General features: G+C 40.4%; 1 protein-coding gene across 2 annotated transcripts in view; it reads left to right on the top strand.

Annotated features, from left to right (window-relative positions):
- Positions 1–1,041: 1,041 nt before the first annotated feature.
- The window catches only part of ABCC4 (ATP binding cassette subfamily C member 4 (PEL blood group)), a 256,495-nt gene continuing 245,532 nt past the window's right edge, over positions 1,042–12,004 (top strand). For both annotated transcript variants that reach the window (XM_075199901.1, XM_075199902.1), the window contains exon 1: positions 1,042–1,267. In XM_075199901.1, coding sequence (XP_075056002.1) covers positions 1,194–1,267 — 74 coding nt within the window. In that variant the 5' untranslated portion in view covers positions 1,042–1,193. The remainder of the gene's footprint in view (positions 1,268–12,004) is intronic.

Below are 12,004 nucleotides of genomic sequence, written 5' to 3'. Positions count from 1 at the left end.
TAAGCAAAACAAAAGAAAAGGAAATGGGCAAACACACTAATAAGGGGTGATTACATACGTTTGGCCATGTAGTATACATCTTAACTTACTAAGAGATTATCATACACAACACATTATACTAAGCAAATCAAAAGAAAAGGAAAATCCTGCAAATACCCAGGAATAGGGTTTCCAATTGCCAATGACAATGCCAATTTTTGATACTGAAAATCATTAATCAGACTGCCAATTTCCTAGAACTATGACTCCAGGATGAAAAATTATACTTATACGGCACATTTGATTTCGCCCTTTTGAATTCTGAGGGTGAACATATACAAAGCACCTGTACCAATTTGGATGTAAAGTGTTGCTTTTATAGGCTGAACTTCTTGTAACAGTTTTGTGTGCAAAATTAAGGGAGCCCTAAAAAGGATTAGGATTGAAGCTATAACTACGCATTTAGGAGGCTGACACATTTATTAGCCATTGGAGTAGTTTATATCAGAACCAAAAAAGAACAATTTAGATGGATAGATGGATGGACACGGCAATTTAAGACCAAACAAAGGACACTTGTGAAGTGTGAAAATATATCATTGTTCGTTTTGCATGAGTGGGAACTACTGACGAATCTTTAAGAAACAGTAATACAAAACAATAAGCAGTTATTTCTTCACCATTACATTTTACAGTACTACAGGAAGCCCTGGTTGTAGAGCTCTGCGGTGCACTATAATACTCCCTGTGAGCGTGGACTCCTTTGTGCCAGTCATACCCTGTACACAGCTCTCCTGTTGCAATACCTCAGGGGTGAAAGGCTTTTGTAATACTGAACCAAAGTGGTTTGTTGTTATGCTAAGCGACAGCAACCAGGTCCAGCAGCTGTATGTCTACAAACGGTTATGTGTCACATAATATGTGAGTAAACTTCCCCCTCTCACGGTATGTGACGTGCATCGCCCCTTATTAATGGAAGGTTCCAGCGAGCCAGGTGTCGCTCACAGCTCGTTGCCCAATGAGAGGTGAGGATTGCGGCGAGAGGTGGGGCCACGTTGAACACTGTACTGATCGAGGCCGGGAGTCAGTAGAAGAGGCTGTAGTGTGCTGTGGCCGTACAGCGTGCTGTACTGTGCCCTTTGACCAGTGCTCCTGTCCAGGGGGGTCCTGATGAATAGGAGGACCAGGGAGTCTGTGGGCACACAGTGGTTAGCATGGAGCCTGTACAGAAGGAAGGAAAACCGAACCCCCTGCAGACTGCTAACTTCTGCTCCAAACTCTTCTTCTGGTAAGGAGCTTGTGATTTGTACGTCTTGTTCTATTTATTACTATGTTTATGGTTAGTGGGTCACAGGGGAAATCTTTCAGTCCTGGGGACTATTTCTGTAAAAAGTAATTACAAGTCCTCCTAGTAATAAGTCTATCCGCTGTCTTTATTATGAATGTTATTGATACGGTTTTATGTTACCTGTGCCCTTTGTAAGTCATACAGTTCACCAGGTGAGAACTGCAGTTTTATAAACACTCTTTGTTATCTTCACATCCTAGCTAATGATGTGTGACATTGCAGCTCCTTCACTTTACAGATGTCTCCAAAATGAAAATACCAACCAGAACACTTTACTACTTCACCAAAATGCCTTCATTGGATGAATATTTTCCATGGTTTAGTTTTTAATTATATGTATAAATATTTAGTGAAATAATGGTTACAAAGCAATTGTCAAGTACATTAACTATTTTTTTTTCTATATAGTTTAAACACCAGCGGTCGCTACAAATTATGTGCTTTGTCTCAGGCAATTAATCGAGCAAAATTACTTTTACGTTTGCAGCATCTTTTTACCTTTGACCATGGACCAGACCCTCTGCAAAGCCTAATGCTGCTAAAGCTAACACTTTTTATCCCCCCACGAAAAGGAATGAAAAATAATATTACTTTTGTGGAGTTCTTAACAATTAATGGTGACTGCTTCCATTTTTGCACATGTTAATTGGCCCAGTAAATGAAAACACCCCCCTCCCAGCAGGTTTTGGGGCATATTCAATTGTCGGCGGAAACGCCGAAAATCTTGTGCTCTGCGCACTATTATAGTAATAACGGTAATAGTGCACGTAAAAACCGTTATTACGGTAGTTTTCTCGCTGGATTTCAGCTCGCAGCTCCCCGAGCCGCGAGCTGAAATCCGGCTAAATATTACTGTAATAACGGTAGTAGTTTTAACGCGGCGGGGAATTCATAGAATTGAATATGTCCAAGAGTGCTTGTGCAGGCTGGACGTGTTTTGAACAACTGGCAGTGTTAGGTTGGTGTCACACTAAGGCATTTCCACTTTTAGAAGAATTCATGCTTAATTTTCATAGAAATTTTATTTTGGCTAAAACAGTGAATCGCTTTTACAACTTACAGTGAGCCCTTAAGATGCGCTGTGTGACAGGGTCTATAAAGTACTTGAATTTGAGAGAGTGAGTATTGAGTGCTTGGACATTTGTCCAAAACGCTGCTATATAATTCTCTATTTTACTCTTAGAATTGAATGATTTTAGTAGGAATCGATTACGCCCTGCGACTTAAATGTGGAGTGAAATGTGTCTGTGTGACACCACCCTTAGTTGTTATAATGGGAGAGTGGCACAGCTACCACAAGCGTTGTTATAGGGGCTCGTTAGGGAGGTCTGGGGGTGGACTGCATTTACAAACATTGTTTGCTTTTTGCTTTGTTTTGGGTTTTTTATAAATAAAGGGCCAACTTTTTAAAAATAATCAAAAAAAAAAATAAACATAAACACATGCAACAGATGATTGACATTTGATTTATTTATTTAAAATCTGAAAGATCATCTTTAACACAAATGTTTTGGCTCACAATTTTTTATCTGTCTGATAAGTACAAAGGTAAAGTATGAGACAATGTCATAATTTAGAGCACATATGTACAAATGTTGTCATTAGGGGAGGGCTGGCAAATATCAGCCCGGGGGGCAAGACTCGACTCAACAGCATATTTTAAAGGAAAAAAATTGCAGGTGGCCCAGTGACCCAGCCCAAGGTAGCCCATTATGGGACCGGCCCGGGGGGCACATGCCCCCCTGCCCCCTGGCCCAGCCTGCCCCTGGTTGTCATTGAAAACTACTGATGTTTGACATTTCTCTGTGGGTATTATGGGAGATTAGCAGCAGTGCTGAAAGATGTTCAACTCTATGTAAAATTCACTTGTTTTCACGGTTTTCTCTGATGGCTTTAACTACATGGCCTCCGCTATTAAAATGTTCAGATAATTGTGTGCATCAGATAATTGTTTGCTTTTGTATAGGAGAAGCCCATCAGCAGCTTTTTAGCCTAAATACATGACTAAACATTATTCTATAGATGAAACCTGGATTATGTCAGTGTCATGACTTTTTTCCGTCCATACATCAGGTGAATACACATAAAAATAGTTTACTTGGCAATGTAAATGCAATGTTTACCATACATATTTATTGTCTGTTACGATATTTGCATGCAAGCTGTTAAGGAGCATGTTGTAAGATTCCAGGGTACCCACAGGTTATTACTTTGGGTAACTGGCGGAGAGTGTACCTGATATTGCTGTCAAAGACTTCCACACCAGATTAGCGCTTACCAGCCTTCCTTCAGCCTACTGCCTACACTGGTACTGTGGGAACACACTTTTACACCCAAGCAAATATCTAATTTTCTAATATTTAAGGTTTACTAAAAGTGATAATGGTGAATGTAGCATTTCTAGAGTTATATTATATACAACAACAGCAATTATAAACTTACAGGCAGGGCCGGTGCAAGGTTGCTCGGCGCCCTAGGCAAAGCTTAAGCTTGCCGCCCCTCCCCCCCCCAAAAAAAACAACTAATTTGCTAGCCCCTAACACACTTGACATTTCTAAAATAAAAATAATAACTGTTACCTCCTCTTGGCTGGAGAGGATGTAGTCCAGATGTCTGACGCAGCACTGATATCTGATGCAGAATGCTGTCCAGAATTCACTGCTGCCCAGGAGTACACACAGGACATCTAGAGGGGAGGCTCCAAATGTTAGATTTCAGAACTAAACAAACATAAAAAAGAACTTGACGTCACTCACCTGTTACAGACTGACATGTACCCTGCTGCCCACCAACTTCTCTCACACATGCCCATCTGCCCACTAGCTGTCTTCACATATGTCAGCTTTTGCCCATCAGCTTGTGTCACATATGCTAGCCACAAAACACCAGCTTTACTCCCTTCCCCCCCTGCCCACTACTTGGCTTTTTTAGCAATTTAGCAATTTTTATTGGGTCCCGGCCTCAGTGCCGCCACCTAGAGGCAGGCGCCCTAGGCAGCTGTCTAAGGCTGCTTAATGGTAGCACCGGTCCTGCTTACAGGCAAAGGTTAAAAAGATCACTCTGCAGAAAATGTAACAGCCCACAAATCCTCGTAGTCCTCCAATTCTTTAGTCAGACAGCAGAAGGCATAACTCCTCACCATTCCTGACATCCAGCTCATAAACGCCTAGGAGAACAAGATGGTACAAACACAATTCAACAACGTGCACTTTATACAGAGCCAAAACCAGTTTCCACACCTGCCATAAATTCAAATAAGCACTTGAAATACTGTGCAAATCCTAGTAGTTTTTTGAGTATGCTAGCCAATCTGGTAGAGGGTGTAAACTACATTGTGTCCACCAATCAGGAGTAGACTTGACTGGGCCAATGGACAAGGACTTTATGAGCATGTGCGGTTAATTTCTTCCCTGGCTTTGCAAAGACACACATCTTTTCCTTATAACAGCGTACCTTAGCTTAACACAGAGATTATTACATATTAATGTTTCGTGTCAGAGGGAAGCTCTAGTCATAGGAAGCAATGAGTATTTAAAGTTAGGTTCAAACAATGTAAATAATAACAGTAGAATATAAATTGTACTGTAGTTTAACAGAGAGCTGCATCATTGGAACGTTGTTGAGGTGATTTCCCCCCCTCCCCCTTACTCCCAGCTCAGGAGTGCCATAAACAGTGTGGGCATGCTGATGCTTGTATGACTACATGCACCAGCATACCCATGGCAGCCAGGGCATGTTGGCACCTGGAGAACCACAATTGCCAACATACCCTGACACCCACGGCTGGCTGGGACCTGTAGTCCACAAAAGAAAATGTTACATAAACCACCACACCCTGTTTACAACCACAACATTTTAATAAAAATAATAAAACCCCCATAAAGACACAAAACACTCTGAGAACAGGAGAAGAACAGAAGACATTTCAAGCAGGGACTTTGGATTTACAGATTATTTTGGGACATTTCAAGCCGTACTTTTGGATACAACATTTGTTGGGACATTTACAAGCCGGACTATTGGAATTACAAATTTATTTTGGACTTGGTCAAGCCCGACTATTGGATACAAATTATTTTGGAACTTTGTCAAGCTGGTCTATTGGATATAAATGTATTTAGACTTGGCTTACAGACAATTGAGGATTAAAAGATGCTGACAACAGATGAAAACATCAGTGGTGAGTATTTTGGGGATTTATTACTCTTAATAAAAGTATGTGGTATAATTGAGGGTGTTTTGTGTCTTTATTGGGGTTTTATTATTTTTATTAAAATATTGTGGTTGTAATCAGGGTGGGGTGGTTTATGTAACATTTTCTTTTGTGGAACTACAGGTCCCAGCCATCCGTGTGTCAGGGCATATTGGCACTTGTGGTTCTCCAAGTGCCAACATGCTCTTGCTGCCATGGGTATGCTTTTTTTTGTAGTTATACAAGTATCAGCATACCCACACTGTTTATGGCACCCCGGCTGGCTGGGACTTGTAGTTCAACAAAACAATGGCGTCCGCTAATTTTTTTACATTAATATTGCCGTTATTATCCTACTACCCACAGCCCACTGGGGTAGGAAGAACCCTAGTGATTTCAGCACTAGTCTGGGTCTTTCAAGAGGGGGGGGGGGTCTGCTTGTTTTTTCCAGCGAACCCCACTACCTAGGGAATCCAGCCCAGTGCTGAACAGCCTGGGGTTGGTTGTCATTATGGCAGGGAACCCCCGCATGTCCCCCTACTATAGTGCCACCCACCTCAGGCTGGTTTGCCTAGTGCTGGTTATGTGAAAATCCCCCCACCCAAATGTTTTATTTTTTCACAGAACCAGCAGTAGGCTGGCAGCACTAGGGTTAATAGTTCTCCTCGTTCCTGTGTTCTGTGCTGTCAGCTGTGTGGCGTTTCCGGTTGCGCTGCGGGGCTGGTCACATGATATCGTGATGAGCCTGGTCACATGATCCCATATCGGGGATTTTGAATCCTTTCTTCCTGTATAAAAGAAACGCTGTGACGCTAACCTCTGTCAGAGCAACATGTTACTTACCTACTGACTCCTGTGAGACCTGCTTGTCCTAGTGGTCCTTCTGCCTGCTGATTAACCTCCTTTGTACCAGATTCGGCTTGTGCACTGACTTCTGGATCTCCCCTCTGCAAGATTGACATCTGTCCCGTCCATCTGATCCCTCCAGCATCTCCTAAGGTACTGCCTTTTGTTCTTGCTCCTAAGGTACTGCCATTTCTCCTATCTATCTCTCACATCTAGGGGCTGAATCAAGGGCCCCGACCTGCAGTCTCCCAGTAGCTAACCCCATCCCACCTTGCGGCGGTTCTTGGAGAAGACCATAGGATTGTTAGATTGTAAATTAATTAATTTTCAACAAAAGAGCAAAGTAGTTCTGGCGAGGTGTAGGGCATGATGTGTGCTGGAATGGGTGGTCAAGGGTAGCTTAGGTATGATCAGCGCACCTTGCAAGGTGAGAGGACAGTCAACAATGTGGAGTTGATGAAATAGCGGTTGGGTTTAGTGGACAGATCCGACCAAGTAATCCCAAACTTGCAAGGTTGTCCCAAGTAGCATCTAGTCAAGACTCTACAGGAGGCTGTAAGTGATAAGTGAACTTGAGTTATACATGTTCAGGGGTAATACATATATAGAGTCCTGCAATATTTTCAGGGTATTGAGAGAGTTAGGTGCAAAGACAAACTTGTCTTAGTCTGCAGGTGGGCCACTTCTATCCAAGGTTCGAATGTTAATGGATAAACACCAAGGGGCTGATCCAGAGTTGGGGGCAAAACATGAGTAACTTACTCCTCCTTTGTCTTTTTTGCCTTCTCCTTAAGAGCGTAGAAAATGAGTGTATTTCTGTCTATATGTAGAGCTGTCCACCTCGACATCATCAGCATATACACCTGGTTTAAAATAAATCATGAACATCATTTACCCTACCCCTAATATGCAACTGTAAAAAAACCTAATTCCTCTCAAAAAAATTTGTCACTTTGGTACACTGGAAAAAACATGTGAAAATGTTGCATGAACCACCAAGTCATCAAGGGGGTTAGCAGCATGTCCTTTTATGATGACTCAACTCTTTAATATATTAAATTGAAAATGCTGATTGTAGTTTAAATAACCTCTATAGACAACAGTAGTAGGAAATGAGTTGATAATGTACTTCATCAAATGAAAGGTGTATATATTAATTTGGAGCTTTACCAAATGGGATTTAAAAGAAAGTTGATGGTTACATGGCTGAGTGCTGAAAATGTACTTTATTATATAAGTACTCATTAGATCTGTTCATACACATTTATGTTGCAATTATTTAACTTCCTCTTTTATTTGTTCATGTGTACATAAAACATTGGTTGGGAAAAAGTGACCAATTCAGTTAAACAGGAGATAAAGAAACGATGTCATGACCTGTAGATACATTTTGTGGAAAACAGCCAAAGTAATCTGGGAAATTGCTCTGTGTATTACTTACTTTCAGTATGGGCGGCTAAATATTTACAGATTGATGAAGAGGTCTGTTTGTAATTCGGGATTCACTGCAGAATCTTTTCTTTTAATTTTCCATAACCTTTCAAAATGTTCTTCTTTTTTAACATAGGTAATTGACAGTGCTATGTGGTGTGATATAGCTAAAGGCTGTCTTTTTTTTTTTTTTTTTTGTACCAATCCTGCCTTTGTTGATAAATTAAAATGTCATATTCCTAGCTGGAGTCATAATAAATGTTTACATTTTGGTATCTTTTGATTAAACCTTAAATAACTTATCCAATCCACATAAGTAAATTTTCATATTTTTTACCATACTGTTTTCATGTTTGTCATTATGTCAGGCACTACGGAATCTGTGGTGCCATATGAATAAATGATTGATACTTTAGTTGTTTGTTTGTTTGTTTGTTTTTTTTTAAAATGATCTGTATCTCTTATCTCTTTCCAGCCCCATATCCCTACTCCCGTTTCTTTCCAAACTTCTTGAACGACTAGTCTACAATCATTTAACATACAAACTCACTGTTCTCGCCCTCTTTGTTCTTTTACTATCAGGCTTCCACTCTCTTCACTCCACCGAGACTGCTCTCACCAAGGTGACACACCAATCAGTTTCTTGGCCTTTCACTACTGTCTTTTCCAGGTTAACCTTCTATCTGTCTCTTTATCTGTTGGGGTTCCCCAAAGCTCTGTTCTCGGCCAATAACTTTCTCTTTACACATCCTCTCTTGGTCAATTCGTTCACTCCTTCGACTTCCAATATCACCTCTATGCTGATGACACTCTAATCCGAATCCTCCCCTGATCTCCCTCTTCTCCAGTGTATCCGAATGCCTCTGTGCCATCTCTATCTGCTTGCTGGACGCTACCTCAAGCTCAACATATCCAATACTGAACTTATCTTGCAACCACTGTGAAAAGCATGCCAGAAAAACTGCTCCTCACACAGATTTGCTGTATATTTTCGTGTCTGAATGGATAACGCAGCCTCTGCAGTGTCTTCAGCAGTCACACCAAACCTATTCAAATATTTACAAAGTCCCATAGCCCTAACTCTTGCTATTACAGTTAGATCCCTAACTGGACACTTGTCGGCACCAGTCTTCCCACCCACAGCACAGGTTGGCTATTTATGTTTCTTCCCAAGCACTGCACTAGCTGATTCCTTAATTGATTAGGCCCAGGTACTCCAGCTTTATTTCTGTGTGTGTGTTTGGCCTTAAACCTCTCTGCATCCTCAGCCTGCAGATTACCAGGGAAACCTCCATTCTTTCCTCCTACTATCATGAAGCAAACTGCCCCTATTGCCACACCACCTAGTATCTGATCTCCCTCAAGAGTGATGGTGTTGCCCGGTTCCCTATGACTGGGGTCATCACTTACTCCACTTTCTATTTCACTCCCCATATCCAGTCCCTTGCCCGTTCCTGTTGCCACCATCTTCACAACATTGCCAGATTTGCCCTCTCCTACGCCTAGTTGCCACCAAAAACGTCATCCATACTCTTGTCATCTTCTGTCTTGATTATTGCAATGTTCTCTTCTCTGGCTTGCCTAACTAATGTTTGTCCTCCTGAAATCTATGCTGAATGCGGCACTGCATCTAATCTTTCTCTATTGACATTCCACTTTCTCTATGACTCTCTGCAAAACCCTTTAATTGGCTTTTCATTACCTAAAGAGTACAATTCAAGTTCCTTACATGCACTTAAAAAGCACTCTTTAATGCCTCCTTTTCCTACATCTCCAACCTTGTCAAGAAATAGTCCCCTAGTCGCCCATTATGTTCTGTCAATGCCTTTCCTCATCACCTATCACCAGCTCACACTCCTGCCTCAGGACTTTGCTCCCCACTTTTTTAACTTCCTGCCCTGCCTAATTTTATTTGCCCCCTACATTGAATGTTTAAAATGCTCCCTCAAACCTCACCTTTTCACACTTGCCTACCTGCCCCATCCTAAGAATATTCCCTCCTCATGCTTAACCTGCCGAATTCACACCGATTAACTAGCCTAATCCTCTTAATGTTAAGTCTTGCAAGCTTGGCCGTCTTTACTTCCTATCTCCTCATCCTCTTTGTGATGTCTACTTTGCTCCAGTTGTGTCTTCATCTGTAGGTGCTTTCTCTATTCTCTTTTGTATTGATTTTCACTGATTCTGTTATTTCTCTTGTCCCGTATTTATCTATGTTTTTTTCAGTTTATTTTTGTTTGTTGTGCAGCGCTGCGGATTATGTGGTGCCATTATTAATAACATAGAAAAACTTGTCCCTCCTTGTAAGGCACAATCAAAGTTTATGAAAGAAATGAAGGCCAACCTGAACTTGACACAGCTATTATTCACCTAGACTTTAGTGAAAATTATTCTTGCATGATTCAGGATAAAGTTCAAGGGTGGTCATTGGATGAACAATAGTTGTACGCTGTACACAGCTGTATTCTACGCTCATGTCCCCCAGTCTGATGTCCTGTTCATCACAAGTTTGTGTGTTATCTGATGGTTTGGAGCATAATGTAGCATTTGTGTATGAAACACAGAAATTTAATTATTCATGACATCAAGAAAAACATTCCTGCTGTCAAAAACGTGTGTTACTTCAGTGACTGGTGTGCAGGGCAGTATAAGACTTGCAAAAACTTTCTCAACTTATGCTGCCATGATCAAGACTTCATTTTGAAAGGATCATAGGCATTTTTTGCAACCAGTCACGATAAATTCCCTTGTGATGGCATTGGTGGAACAATTAAGCATCTGGATGCCAAAGAGAGCCTACGGAGAATAACAGGTAATCGGATCGACTCAGCAGAAAAAGTCTTAAATTTCTGCAAGTCAAGAGTTGCAAATATAAAGTTCAGGCTAATATCAAAAGAAACCCTTCTAGAAACACGCAAGCAGCTACAAGATCGCTTTTCCAAGGCAAAAACAGTACATGGTACAAGAGTATTTCATCACTTCACCTCTGTATCTAGCAATGCAATAGGAACAAAACGACTCAGTTCAGATAAAAACTTCAGTTACATTTTCCATTTCTCAGATCAGAAGAATCCATCACCGGTCATTATGTCACAAATTAGTACAAATTCATACATGGCTTGTGTTTGATGGTCATTGCTTTTTTTGGATTGGCAAAAGATGAGGAGGAATTTGATGCTGAAGTTAGTTCGTGCACCTCTGTGGTCCTGCTTGATCATTTCACTGGCCCCTACAGAATAAAGAAGACATTTGTTATGTTCATTTATGCAATATTATTTCCTCGGTCAGCCATCCTTTCATGATGGGTACTTGAGGGATGTATTAGTTCCCTGAAAAAGATTATGTACAACGGCACTACAGTCTAAATGTCAGTTAGACATCAGGCATCTCCAATAAACAATTGTGAATAATGAAGCTGATGTATTTCAAACTTGAACTAATTTGAAATAGGCCTTTTTATATTGGGTTAAATCGATAATGCTGGTAATAATATTGCTAAAAGTACAAGTTGCAATTTATCCGTTTCAGTGTCCGTTAAGAATCATTTTTGTAATGGGAATTGAATGTTTAGGATCATTCATGAATACATTTATCAAAATTATATTTGTTGGCTTGTGAAATAATAAAAATGATTTCTTGAAAGCTTCTTAATTTAGCATGATCTATGTCAGATTATGTATAATAAGATATCTGCTTATCAGACTGTTCACTTTCAGACATTTCTGGAAAACACAGAAATTTCTTTTAAAAAAGTTCTTTTACATCATTAGAATTGGACACAAAATAACCTTCGGGGAAAAAATAAAAAACATTCTAGTATAATGGTATCTTCGGATACAGAATACCTTCACTCTAAAACGGATAACAGAGAACTGACCACATTCAGGTTCAGCAAGGATGAACCTGTTAGTGCAGGTTGAAAAATGCCCCAACCTGCCTTGAGTGACATCACCTTTTGAAAATGCTGACAGCTACTACTGTTTCAGAAATTACAGAAAAACAATCAAGAGGGGCAAGTGGGCCTTATCAGGGTAATTTTTAGGAGGAATATGATGGTGGTGTTTACAATTTCAAAATTTAAACACCTGGTGTGCAAAATTATAACTAATTAGTTTTCGTTTTCTAAAGAGAAAATTTTATTTAAATATTAAAAACGCATACAGGCAATCAAAATCCCATTATTCTTTCATAGTCTTTTAAAGTATATT

Source organism: Mixophyes fleayi, chromosome 2 (genome assembly GCF_038048845.1).
Source record: "Mixophyes fleayi isolate aMixFle1 chromosome 2, aMixFle1.hap1, whole genome shotgun sequence".
Classification (NCBI taxonomy): domain Eukaryota; kingdom Metazoa; phylum Chordata; class Amphibia; order Anura; family Limnodynastidae; genus Mixophyes; species Mixophyes fleayi.
This window is presented reverse-complemented; position numbering and strand designations above follow the sequence as displayed.